General features: G+C 34.7%; 1 protein-coding gene across 5 annotated transcripts in view; it reads left to right on the top strand.

Moving 5' to 3' along the window:
* Window positions 1–14,314, top strand: part of Neto2 (neuropilin and tolloid like 2) — a 68,213-nt gene that overhangs the window by 32,293 nt on the left and 21,606 nt on the right. For all 5 annotated transcript variants that reach the window (XM_058575868.1, XM_058575869.1, XM_046435147.2 and 2 more), the window contains exon 7: window positions 4,496–4,724. In XM_058575868.1, the coding sequence (XP_058431851.1) occupies window positions 4,496–4,724 (229 nt within the window). The remainder of the gene's footprint in view (window positions 1–4,495; window positions 4,725–14,314) is intronic.

Below are 14,314 nucleotides of genomic sequence, written 5' to 3'. Positions count from 1 at the left end.
TGTAACACTAAAATGTCAGTTCTTCAGAATTGATTTGTATAGTTGAACACAATTCCCATCAAAATCCCAGTCGTACTTTTGTAAATATTAACAAACTAATTCTAGAACTTAATGGTAAGTAAATAATACTGTTAAAGAATGAAGATGGAGATGGAGACTTACTATAAAACTTCAGTAATCAAGATAATGTGATATTGACAAAATGGTACAGGTCAATGGAACAAAATAAATAGCCCAAGAGATTAGATTTGTGTAAACATGGTTAATTGCTCTTTGACATATACAAAGCAGTTAGTGGAGTTAGGGTAGTCTTCAGCAGATGGGGATGGAACAATATAAGTCTGCAGTTTTAAAAAATGCACTTTGACATTTATAAAGTACCTCACACAAAACCTAAATATATATTATAACCATAAACGTTAAATTGTAAGTATCCAGGAGAAAATCTTTTCTTCGTTTTCCCCCAATGCTGGGGATCTAACTTGACCTGCTCTGTGCTAGCTAGGTATCTACCACTGAGCTTTACCCCAAGCTCCAGAAAAAAATGACTCTGGGTTAGGCAGTTCTTAGATAGGACACCAAAGAACTATCCATAAGTGAAAAGTGTGTGTGTGTGTGCACGCGCGCATAAATTGGACTCATCAAAATAAAAAGCTTTTCCCTGTGAAGGATGTTATTGAGTGAAAAGCCACTGGTTGGGAAAAGGCTTTTGCAAATCACAGTTTTTTCTGAAGACTTCTTTTTTCCAGAACTCAAACTCAATAGTATGCACACAACCCAATTCTTTTAAAATATTTTTTAGTTGTAGATGAACACAACACCTTTATTTTATTTATTTATTTTTATGTGGTGCTGAGGATTGAACCCAGTGCTTCACACGTGCGAGGCAAACGCTCAACCACTGAGCCACAGCCCTGGCCCCAACAACCCAATTTTTTTAAATTTTTTTTATTTTAATTTGTTATACATGACAGCAGAATGCATTACAATTTGTATTACACATATAGAGCACATTTTTTCCATATTTCTGGTCAACAACCCAATTTTTAAGTGGGAAAATTTTATCAGACAATTCAAATAACATTTAGTCATTACAAAAATGCAAATTAAGACCACAGTGAAATAGTAGTATATCACAATGATATACCGCCATTAAAACTGATTATTTAAAAAAAAATAATACCAAACCAGACTTGGTGACATATGCGTAAAGCCTCACCTGGAGGTTGAGGCAGGAGGCTTGCTTTAAAAATTAAAGACTAATCTTGGAAACAGTGACACGACCTTCCACCAAAAAAAAAAAAAGAAAAGAAAAAACGCTAAATCCTGGAAACCTAAAGAGTAACTGAAACTCTGATACATTCCTCGTGGGAATGCAAAATGATATACCACTCTGGAAAACATCATGGTAATTTCCTATAAAATTGCCATGTGACTCTGGTTTTTTCTGAATGTGTACCCAGGAGAAATGAAAGTGGTTCATATAATAAATATGCAAATATTTGTAGCAGTTTTGTCCATAATAATCAAAAGCAAAGAAAGGTTCAAGTTTCTTCCGCTGTTAAAAGAATAGACTCAGGCATATCCAGATAGTATACTCTTTTCAGCATTAAAAAGGGACATTCTATTGACAAATGCAATACTCTCAAACAAATCATGCTAAAAAAGCTATGTACTATATGACTTTATGTAAAGTTCTGGGAAAAGTCACACTATAGGACAGACACCTGCAAAGTAGCAAGCAACTTGACAGATTTCCCCTGGAGGCAGGGGTGGTTCAGGGAACATTTCTTGAGATGTTAGCAAGAAGTGAGTAATGGAAACTCCTAATTTGCTTTAGGAGCATAAATTGCTATAGTCATTTATCAGCATAACTCTGTTAAAGCTGAAAGGTGATATGTTAAAACATAGTAAGTACAATTCTGGATAGATACCCAAATGAAATCATCATTTATGTGTGTAATGAGAATACAAGAATATTTGCAGCAGTATTAATAAATTTTAAAAGTGAAAGCAAACTAGAATCCCATAAAAAGATGGAAAGTGGTTTATAAGTGATAAAATGTTTTAAAATAATACTATATATTTTTTAGATTCATAAACATTAAAATATAGTAATTACAAATCAAACTAAAGATACATAGGAAGGGTAATGGGAACACAGGCTTTAATCGAATCAGCAATACTTTTTTTTATATTTGACAATTTTTAATATTTAGATATTTATTTCCATGAAATTAAATGATATGTTTTAGAACTCCATACTCTTTATTGAAACATTTTGTGAAAGATAATTCCACATTCACAGATATTTTAGGAGTGTTATCTGGATTATTGACTAGTAGAGATTGTGTTACTTTTCATTAATTTTTAAGTAAAAAAGTTATACACAGTTTTAAAAAATGACTTCAATCCTTTTTTAAAAATTGTTAAACATGGGGGGTGGCCTGGAGTTGTGGCTCAGTGGTAGAGCACTTGCCTACCGCATGTAAGGCACTAGGTTCGATGCTCAGTACCACATAAAAAAAGCAAAGGTATTGTGTCCATCTACAACTAAAAAAAAACAAATTTTTTTTTTAATTGTTAAACACAGGGCTGGGGTTGTAGCTCAATGGCAGAGCGCTTGTCTAATACATGTGAGGCACTGGGTTCAATCCTTAGCACCACATGAAATAAATAAATATGTTGTCCATCTACAAATACAAATAATAAAAATAAATAAAATGTCATATTAGACATTAAAAAACAATGTTAAACATAATGAGCAAACACCTGGTTTTATTTAAAAAAAGATGAAAGGCCATCATAACCACTGAATACTTGAAATAGTATAAACTAGTTAATGAGTGATATTTAAGAAAAATATGCCACTTAAGATTATATTTTACTAAAAGTACAATGTAAATAATTCAGACATCTTGGTAATTTAGCTGATATTTAGTTTTGCCAGTTCATAATTAACACAAAGCTACTAACTTACTGCCTGCTCTGAGCGAGTTATATTGAATATAACTGAGCATATGGTCCTCTGATCAGAAGACCTTAAAATCTAAAGGAGGAGATAATTATAGTATTAGGGATACCCACTACCATAGAACTATGAGCAGGGTGATTTGGTTATATAAATAATGGCGAAATCTATAAGATCCAATGATAACATTTAAGAAAATGCAATTTGTATGTTAAAATACATGCATGAAAATAAGTTTTAGAATGGAAAACCTATTTCATAACTAAACGTCTGACGTTCTCATGGAAGTGGCAAACTGGTCATTTCAAATAAACCAAACTTGGTCAAAATTTGAGCTATATTTTAATTCTGCTTTTAAGTTTCATGCCCTCAAAGTAGTTTAAAAGGTAAAAAATATGTGACAAAACTTTTTGTTTTATTAAGCCCTTTAAATAAAAGGGTAGGGGTGACTTACCACAACCTCAGGAATAATAACTAGAAAGTGTGTACTCATTAGGTGTCTTCAGTGGAAATTTAGGGGAAATCTTTATTCTTTATTCATTGAATTTTTATTTTACTTTTAGAGTGACACATGAGTATCTACAGTCAAGAGGGTGAGAAGAGTGGGTGTGTGTGTGCGGGTATGTGTGTGTGCACATTGCACATACACACGTGTGAAGCAACCTATGAAGTGAGAAGAAGACACTTAGACTAACCTGGGTTCAAATCCTTCCTCTAAATAACCCTGGGCAAGTTCCTGAGTCTCTTCATAAATAATGATACCTACTTCATGAACCTCTTCTAAAGATTAATGCTTTGCCTTTTTAAGACAAAGATGTAAAAGAAATATTCAAACAAGAATGAGCCAAGTGTATTTTAAGAAAACTTGGTGCCAGGTATCAAACTCCCTGTAAAATTTTAATAAACAAATAAAGGTGTTTACTTTGAAAATACAGTTGATATCATATACCAGTCCAAAAAATATAGAGCGTTTTAAGGGGTGGAATGTTAAAACATCAATTAAGTGTGCAACAGTAGAGTAGTGGGTAAGTGAATGGTAATACATTGTAGGAATGAGCATTGTTTTCAAGAATATAGATGATATTCTGTTGGGTTATAACAAAACTAGGGTACATACATCTTCTATTTCCTGTGATTAAACTTAAATATTAAAATGTACAGGAAAACTGGAAGAAAAATATTAGTCACATTTTTAGAAAAATATAACCTTTGAGTGATTTATTTCCTCTACCTATCAGTACCATGAGATTGTTTTATAATGAGGAAACTCTAACACAGTTAAAGCCTCTTGCAAAACTTAACTTTGTAGAGAAAACACAAACTTCAGTTTCCTTAATGCTTGGTTCTATTATTAACACAACCAAAGTAACAGACCATTGGTCTTAGACTTTTCAATTAGCTATTAGCCTTATATCTATTTGTCAACTGTCATAATTCAGTCTAACATGTTGACTGTGGATAAAAGAAGTAGGAAAAAATACTATTTTTAAAGCAGTTTTTTTTTTCTTTGTTTTAATGTTACAGATATATTTGAGGTTCCTAGATTATCAAATGGAGCACTCAAATGAATGCAAGAGAAACTTTGTTGCAGTGTACGATGGAAGCAGTGCTATTGAAAATCTGAAGGCCAAGTTTTGCAGCACTGTGGCCAATGATGTAATGCTTAAAACAGGAGTTGGAGTGATAAGAATGTGGGCAGATGAAGGTAGTCGGCTTAGCAGATTTAGAATGCTGTTTACTTCCTTTGTGGAACGTAAGTAAATAATTCCTATAGCATTGAGATCTTTTACGTATTTTTCACTTGTTCATGCGACACTATTGAGCATTTACTTTTGAAAGTGTGTAGAAATGATTATCTCAGACCCTGTTCTCAAGAAATAGACCATCATGGGTGAAAATACTATGTTCATATATAAATTACAACACTATCTCACTATAAAGGTGTAAAAACTATAGGGATTGCAGAAAGTATAGAGACTTTCCTTTCTCTCAAGAAAGATCTCGGTAGCCAAACTATGGAACCAACCTAGGTAGGTGTCCATCAGTTGATGAATGGATAAAGAAAATGTAGTATTTATACACAATTAAGTTTTATGCAGCTGTAAAGAAGAATGACATTATGTCATTTGCTTGAAAATGGATGAAACTTGAGAACATTGTGTTAAATTTCTTTAACATTATGTTAAATGAAATATGCCACAAGTGGAAGTTTTCTTTCATGTGTAGAAGCCACAGAGGAAAAAGGAAGAGAAAAGTAGGGTTTGGGAAGATAAAATCTCATGAAAATCTAAGGGAGATCAGAAGAGTAGAGGAAAGGGACCAGGGAAGGAAGGAGGGCAGGGAAAGAGCAAATACTGGGGAATGATGTTGGCCAAATTATTGTTATATTGTGTACATGCACAAATATATAACACATCCCACCATTATGCACAACTATAGTGCACCAATTAAAAATATGGAAAGAAAAAAAGACTTGAGCTTTAAAAATAATTGTCAGTAGAATTAATTCAGCTTAGGAACTAATTATGATCCATCAAAGACCTTGGTCATCAAAGATTCAAATATGGCGTTAATGTTTTCTTTTATTATTTTTTAAGAGCTTTATAGTTAAACACAATGGTTGGGTTAACCCCTGCAATCTCATACATGCATGGAAATCAGTATCAGTTCATGATCCCCCTTATCCTTCCCGCTCTCCCTCCTCTCTCCCACTCACCCTCTTCTCTAATACACTTCCTTTTACTCATCAATTAATTTGTATTTGATTGGTTTTTTATGTTACCTTTCTTCCCCTTTTCCTTTATTTTACTCAAGCTTCTGCATCTGAGAGAAAACACTTGACCTTTGAGTTTCTGAGTTTGGCTAATTTCACTTAGCATAATATTCTCCATTTCCATCCATTTATCAGCAAATGCCATATTTTCATTCTTTTTTATGGCTGAGAAAACACCATTTTGTATGGGTATCACAATTTCTTAATCCATTCATTTATTGACAGGCAACTGGGTTGATTCCATAATTTAGCTATTGCAAACTGTGCTGCTGTAAACATTGATGTAGCTGTGTCACTGTAGTATACCAGTTTTAGATCTTTGGGGAAAATACCCTGGAGTGGGATAGCTGGGTCACATGGTGGTTCCATCCCTCGTTTTTTGAGGAATCTCCATACTACTTTCCAGATAGGTTGTACTAGTCTATAGTCCTACCAGTATGTACAAGTGTACCTTTTTCCCCACAATCTTATCAGCATTTTCTACTGTTTGTATTCTTGTTCATTGCCATTCTAACTGGAGTGAAATAAAATCTTAGTGTGGTTTTGATTTGCACTTCCTTGATTACAGTAGATGTTGAACATTTTCTCATATATTTATTGGCCATATATTTGTGTTTTTTTTTGAGAAGTTTCTTTTTAGTTCTTTGACTCATGTGTTGATTGGGTTATTTGGTTTTGTTGTTGTTGTTGGTAAGTATTTTGAGTTCTTTGTATATTCTGGATATTAATCCCCTATTGGAGGAGTAGCTGGCTAAAATTTTCTCCTAATCTGAAGGCTTTCTCTTCCCATTCTTAATTATTTCATTTGTTGTGCAGAAGCTTTTCAGTTTGGCATCCCACTTGTTGATTCATGATTTTATTTCTTATACTTTGTGGTTCTATATATTGGAGTACTGACTCTATGTTTTCTTCTAAAGTTGTAAAATTTCTCGTCTAATTTCCATGTCTTTGATCCAGTTCAGTTTGTGAGTTTTGCGCAGGGTGAGAAGGGTCTAATTTCATTTTTCTACTACAGCTATTCGTTTTCCTAGCACCACTTGTTAAAAATGCTGTCTTTTCTCCAAGATATATTTTTACACCATTGCAAATATTAGACAGCCATAGGTATGTGGATTTGTCTCTGTGTCTTCTATTCCATTCAGTGTCATATCTGTTTTGATACCAATACCATGCTGTTTTTGTTCCTACAGCTTTGTGGTATAATTTCAAATCAGGTATTTTAATGCCTCCTTCCTCACTTTTCTTGCTTAGTATTGCTTTGGATATTCTTGATCTCTTCCAAATGAATTTGAGAATTGTTTTTTTCTGATTCTATGAAAATATGTCATTGGTATTTTGATGGGGATTGCATTGAATTTGTATATTGCTTTTGGTAGTAAGCCCATTTTGACAATATTAATTCTGCCTGTCCAAGAACATAGGATGTCTTTCCATCTTCTAAGGTCTTTTCAATTTCTTTCTTCAGCGTTGTATAGTTTTCATTGTAGAGCTCTTTTACCTCCTTGGTTAGATTAATTCTCAAGTATTTAAAGTTTTTAGAGGTTTTTGTGAATGATTTCTTCCTCTGCTAAATCACTGTTGAATTATTGGAAAGCTATTGATCTTGTATCTTGCTTGTTTGCTAATAAACTCATTTATAAGCTCTGAAGTCTTCTGGCAAGAATTTTTTAAGTTTCCTTGTGTTTTAAGTCAGCTTTTTCACTGCTGTGACTAAAGGATCTGACCAACACAACTGTAGGGGAGGAAAAGTTTATTTGAGGACTCATGGTTTCAGAAGTCTTAGTTCAGAGAAGGCTGACTTCATTCCTCAGGGCTCAATGTGAGGCTGAACATCATGGCAGGAGAGGGTGGTGGAATAAAGGAGCTCACATCATAGTGATCACGAAGCAGAGAGAGAGAGACTTTACTCTCCAGATACAAATATATATGCCAAAACAACATCCCAATTCCCACTTCCTCCAGCCACACCCTGCCACCTCAGTTAATCCCATTCAGGATTAACTCACTGATTAGGATAAGGCTATAACCCAATCATTTCTTCTCCAAACCTTCTTACATTGTCTCACATGAGCTTTCCAACACTACATCTAAACCATAATACCTAGATATAGGATCATGTTTTTGGCAAACAGAGACAGTTTGACTTTTTTTCCTATTTGTATCCCCTTGATTTCCTTTTTTTGCCTGTTCACTCTGGCCAGTGTTTTGAGGACTGTATTGAATAGGAGTGACAAGAGCGGACACCTTGTCTTGCTCCTGAATTTAAAGGAAATGCTTTTAGTTCTTCTCCATTTAGTATTATGTTGGCTTTGCCTTTGTCATAAATGGCCTTTACGATGTTAAGGTGGTAGGTTCATTGAGCCTCTAGCTTCTCCAGCATTTTTAACATGAATAAGTGTTGGATTTTATCAGAGGCATTTTCTGCATCTGTTGAGATGAAATGTGATTTTTGTCCTTAATTCTGCTTGTTATGAATTACAGTTGATGAATTACATTTATTGATGTATATGTTGAACCAACCTTGCATTTCTAGAATGAAACACACTTGGTCATTTTTTTATATTTATTTAGTTATAGATGAACACACAGTATCTTTATTTATTTTTATGTAGTGCTGAGGATCAAACCAGTGCCTCACACATGTGAGGCAAGCACTTCACCACTGAGCTACAGCCCCAGCCCCACATTTGGTCATTTTGATATGTACTCAATGGGGTTTGTTAACATTTTCTTAAAGATTTTTGCATCTGTGTTCATTAGGTTATTGGTTTGTAGTTTTCTTTCCTTGATGTGTCTTTGTCTGATTTTTGTATTAGGGTTATACTGACTGGCTTCATAAAGTGTTCATTTGCTTTGAATTTTGTGGAATAATTTGAGAAAAACTGATGTTCATTCTTCTGTAAAGGTCTGGAAGAACTCAGCTGAGAGTTTATCAGATCCCAGGCTTTTCTTTTTTGGAAAGCTTTTAATTGATGTTTCAATTTCATTACTTGATATTGGTCTGTTTAGGTTTTCTGTATCTTCCTGATTCCTTTTGGGCAGCTCATATATGTGTTGAAACTTGTCAGTGTCTTCCAGATTTTCCAATTTATTGGAATATAAAATTTTTTAAATAGGTTCTGATAATCTTCTGGATTTCAGAGGGGTCTGGTCATATCTCCTTTGTCATCTCTGATCTTATTGATTTGCATCTTCCCACTCTTTCTTTTTGTTAGTGTGACTAAGTGTCAATCTTATTTATCTTTTCAAAGAATCAACTCTTCATTGCACTGTTTTCTTATTCTCAATTTCATTAATTCTGACTCTCATCTTAATTATTTCCTGTCTTCTACTGGTTTTGGGGTTATTCATTCTTCTTCTAAGGTCTTGAAATGGAGCATAAGCTTATTTGAAATCTCTCTGATTTTTTAACTTTAGGCACTCAGTGCTATAAGTTTTACTGTTAGAATAGCTTTCATACTGTCCCAAAGATTTTTGATATGTTTCTCACCTTTCGTTTCTAAGAATTTCTTGACTTCTATTCTCATTTCTTCTTTCATCCATTCTTCATTTAAGAAAGTATTGTTCAATCTCCATGTGCTTATGTGGTTTCTATTATTTTTACTGTTGATTTCTAGCTTCATTTCATCATAGGACACATGGGTTCATATCAGGATTTTATTGTTGTTGTATTTGCTAAGATTTGCTTTGTGGCCTACAATATATTCTATTTTGTAAAAAGTTCCATGCACAATTGCAAGGGTAAGTTCAGCTGTTTAGGGGTGGGATATCCTGTAGATATCTGATAGGTTAATTTGATTTGTAGTGTTGTTTATGTTGGAGATATCTTTATTGATTTTATGTTTTGATGACATCTGTTGGTGATAAGGGTGTATTGAAATCATTCAGTAGTATTGTGTTGGACTCCATGTGGGATTTAATGTATGGAGCATAGGCGTTTATTATCATTATATCATTTTTTGGATTGTTCCTTTTACTAGGATGTATTGACCTTCTTTATCTCTTCTGATTAATTTTTGCTTGAAATCTGCTTTGTCAAATATGAGTATAGCTACTCCTACTTGTTTGTTGTTTTTTGGGGTTTTTTTTTTGGACCATATGCCTGAAATATTTTTCGCCTCTCTTTTATCTTCTGCCTGTGGATGTCTTTGCCAATGAGTCTCTTGTAAAACATTTTTAATTAAAATCTATTTTTGTCTGAGAATTATATCAGTTCTTCCTGTTTTAATAGCTATTTGTGTGGAATCTTTTTCCATACTTCCGCTCATTTGTATCTTTAGATCCAAAGTGATCTTACAGATAGCAGATAATTGGACCTTGTTTTGGGGAGGATGGGGATACCAGGGAATGAACTCTGTGACACTCAACCACTGAGTCACATCCCCAGACCTATTTTGTATTTTCTTTAGAGCCAGGCTCTCACCTAGTTGCTTAGCACCTCGATTTTGCTGCAGCTGGCTTTGAATTCGCCACCCTCCTGCCTCAGCCTCCTGAGCCACTCGGATTGCAGGCATGCACCACTACACCTGGCTTGGACCTTATTTTTTGAATTCCTTCTACCAATCTCTGTCTTACTATTGGAGACTTTAATTCATTACATTATAAATAATTACCAACAAGGAAGGATTGGTACAATTTGCCATTTATTCTATATGTCCTAGAAGGCAGTCATCTATTACTGCCTTTTTGAAATGAAGTTTTGATTCCCTTTTCACTTCCTTTTGTACATATTCTGTCAATAAGTTGTAAGATGTAGATCATATCTTTTTATGAATTGCTTTTATTTTTAAAAGTTGGCCTTACTATTTGGTGGAAATCTTTTCAAATTAAAGGTTATTATAGCTCATGTACAAACAATTGGCTTAGGAGTGGAGAAAAGTAGACAGGTGGGGGCGGGGGGGGGGGGGTAGCTCCATGGCAGCCCTGGGTTCAGTCCCCAGCATCAAAAAACAAAATTTAATCTGGAGAAATTCTGAGGATAGATTTTGGAATTTATCCTTTAGATTCCTGATAATTCAGATGAGTAAATCTCCACCATGAAAAATTGGTTCTGCTATATTTCTTTGCCTTATTATCTCCTAAACATTCAAGTGCTGTGTCAATACTCCCTAATATTTATTTTACTTATCATAAGAGCAAGTCATATTACAATTTATTTTTATTTTAGTACAGTGAATTGCTTTCATCTCATAGTAGCTTAGATTTGATTAAAGTGCTGATTAAACCATCTTTTCTAGACATTTTATATGTATGTGTAAAATGAAGGGGAGCTGACAATCTCTTTGTTCCTGGCCTCCATCTGCATTGTTATATGACTTGTCTGCATATCACAGAATATAGGAAGGTGGAGGAAATTTATCTTGCTAGGAAATTGCGAGACTGGAAAATGGAACTTCAGGAGAACAGCTGGGGTGTCTCTCTATTACTCCAGGTTCTCATCTTTACTTGTCCAGTGCTGTGCTAGGCACCAAAGATGCAGATCCATTAAGGTTGATCTCTACTCTAAAGGAACTCAAAAGCATAGGGACAGTTTTGAAATCCAGGACTTAGGAGTCCTGGGACAGAAGCCAACATAGACCAACTTGAGAAAAGGGGAATTTAAGGAACCAGCCTAGATGTCCATCAGCAGATGAATGGATTTTTAAAAATGTGGCATACATACACAACAGAATTCTATCCAGTCATAAAGAAAAATTAAATTATATCGTTTTCAGGAAAATGGATGGAATTAGAGACCATTGTGTTAAAATAAGTCAAACTCAGAAGGCTAAGGGCCATATCCTTTCTCTTATATGTGGAAACTAGAGAGGAAAAAGAAAGTTGGGAGACCATCTCCTAAAAATCAAAGGGAGACTATTATAGGAAAGGAACCAAGGAGTGGGAGGAAGGGATGAAGTGCTGGGAATTGATATTAGTCAAATTGTATTGTTATATTCTGTGCATGTACAAATATGTAACAACAAATTACATCATTATGTACAGCTCTAATGAGCCAAAAGAGAAAAAAATACAATTAGGAAAAAAAGAAGAAAAAGGGAGTTTATAAGAAGACTCATAAAACATTGTACATTATATTTTGACAAGAATCCACTTTCCAAAATGCCATCATTTTTTACTTGTTTTTCATTATATTTGGGTCTGGAATGTCCCCCAGAAGCTCAGGATTGGCCCCCAATATAGCAATGTCTAGAAGTGAGATTTTGAGGAAATAATTGGATCATGAAGGCTCTAACATCATCAGTGGACTAATAATCTGAATGGACTATTAGGAGCTGGTGGAAACTGTGAACAGGTGGGGTGTGGTTGGACAAAGTATGTCAGTGGAGGCCTGCTCTTGGGAACTATATTTGTCCTTGCCCCTTCCTTCTCTCCCTCTCTTCTCCTTTTCTCCTTTCCTCCTTTTCTTGTCTCCTTCTCTCCCTCTCTTCCTCTTTCTTCTCTCCTCTTCCTCTCTGCTTTTCAACTTCCATATCCTTCCACCATGATATTCTGTCTCACCTCAGGCCTAGAGCAATGAAGGTGGCCAACCGTGGACTAAAAACTTAAACCAGACTACACTTTCCCTTCTCCAAGTTGTTGAGTGAAGTATTTAGGTCCCAGTGATAAAAAACACACAGTTTTAAATGGCCCTTTAGTTCAGGGATAGGCAAGGTTGATTAGCTTCTCTGATGGCCCCTTTCCTCAGATTCATCTCCTATGTGAAGAAAATTACCATTTAAAGACACATTTAAACTGCCCAGGTATAGTTGAGTGTGTATGTTCATTTCACATATATTCTAAAAATAATATTATATCTTACCTAAGATTATGCTCATGAAACAGAATTTTACCTTTTATACCCTGGCTGATAAATATGATGCAGTGATAAGCAGTACAGTTTGTAAAAATTCCAAGTTTATAAGTACAAAGGTGTAACAGTAAGAATTATCAGATAGTTTTCTTGAGAAATTCAAAAACTTTTTTCCTTTACTTATAATTTCAAGATATTATTTTATGATATAGATTCTATATTAAAAATCATGATTGATATTTATCCAGGCTATATTATGGCCATACTCTTATAACTTTTTAAAGAATTTTAAAGAGGTTGGCACCAAATGGTTGGGTTATGAAGCCAATTTGGCCAACCAGTCTTCTAATAAAACTTTCCATTCACTTAATATTTATCATTCAAGGTAGTGTCTTTGTTGCTGTGAAGTATAGGAATGGATAAAGTAGTTTCTGTCCTGAAAGATCTTACAGTCACTTAATTGAGGTGACATACATGCAAATAATGACAGTGCAGACTTTTTTACCGTTTAAAAAAATTTGCGGGGGCTGGGGGGCTGGCATTGTGGCTCAGTGGTAGAGCACTTGCCTAGCATGGGCAGGACCCGAGTTTGATCCTCAGCACCACATAAAAATAAAGGCATTGTGTTGTGTCCATCTACACCTAAAAAATAAATATTAAAAAAAATTATACTTTTTTAGTTATACATGACAGTAGAATGTATTTTTTAAAATACTTTTAGTTGTAGATGCGCACAATACCTTTATTTTATATATTTATTTTTATGTGGTGCTGAAGATCAAACCCAGTAACTTACACATGCTAGGCAAGTGCTCTGCCACTGAGCCACAGCCACAGCCAGTAGAATGTATTTTGACATATCATACACACAGGGAATATAACTTCCCATTCTTGAGGTTGTACATGATATGGAGTTACACTGGTCATGTATTCATATATGAACATAGGAATGTCGTATCCAATTCATTCTACTGTCTTTCCCACTCCCATCCCACTTCCCTTCACCCGTCCTGTCCCATGTCCCCCACCCCAATCCAGTGAATATCCTCCCCTCCCTCTGCCCCACCGATTGGGAGTCAGCATCTGCATATCAGAGAGAACATTTGGCCTTTGGTTTTTTGAGATTGCCTTATTTCATTTATCATGATAGTCTCCATTTACTGGCAAATGCCATAATTTCACTTTTCTTTATGGCTCAGTAATATTCCATTGTGTATATATACCATAGTTTCTTTATCTGTTTATCTATTGAAGGGCACCTAGGTTGGTTCAGTAGCTTAGCTGCTGTGAGTTGAACTGCTGTAAACATTGATTTCACTATAGGATGCTCATTTTAAATCCTTTGGGTATATGCGGAGGAGTGGGATACCTGGGTCAAATTGTGGTTCCATTCCAAGTTTAATGAGGAATCTCCATATTGCCTTCCAGAGTGGTTGCAGCAATTTTCATTCCAACAGCAATGTATCAGTGAATCTTGTTCCCCACATTTTCCTTGCCAGCATTTACTGTTACTTGTATTCTTGATAATTGCCATTCAGACTTGACTGAGATGAAATCTCAGTGTAGTTTGAATTTGCATTTCTCTAACTGCTAGATATGTTGAACATTTTTTCTTATATTTGTTGGCCGATCATATTTCTTCATCATCTGTTCAGTTCCTTAGCCCATTTATTGATTGGGTTATTTATTTTTTTGGTTTTAGGTTCTTTGAGTTCTTTATATGTCCTAGAGATTAATGTTCTATATGGGGTGCAGGTGACAAAGATTTTCTCCCATTCTG

This window comes from Marmota monax, unplaced genomic scaffold, assembly GCF_021218885.2.
Source record: "Marmota monax isolate L192 unplaced genomic scaffold, Marmota_monax_Labrador192_F-V1.1 WCK01_AAM20220418_F8-fsc00024, whole genome shotgun sequence".
NCBI lineage: Eukaryota > Metazoa > Chordata > Mammalia > Rodentia > Sciuridae > Marmota > Marmota monax.
This window is presented reverse-complemented; position numbering and strand designations above follow the sequence as displayed.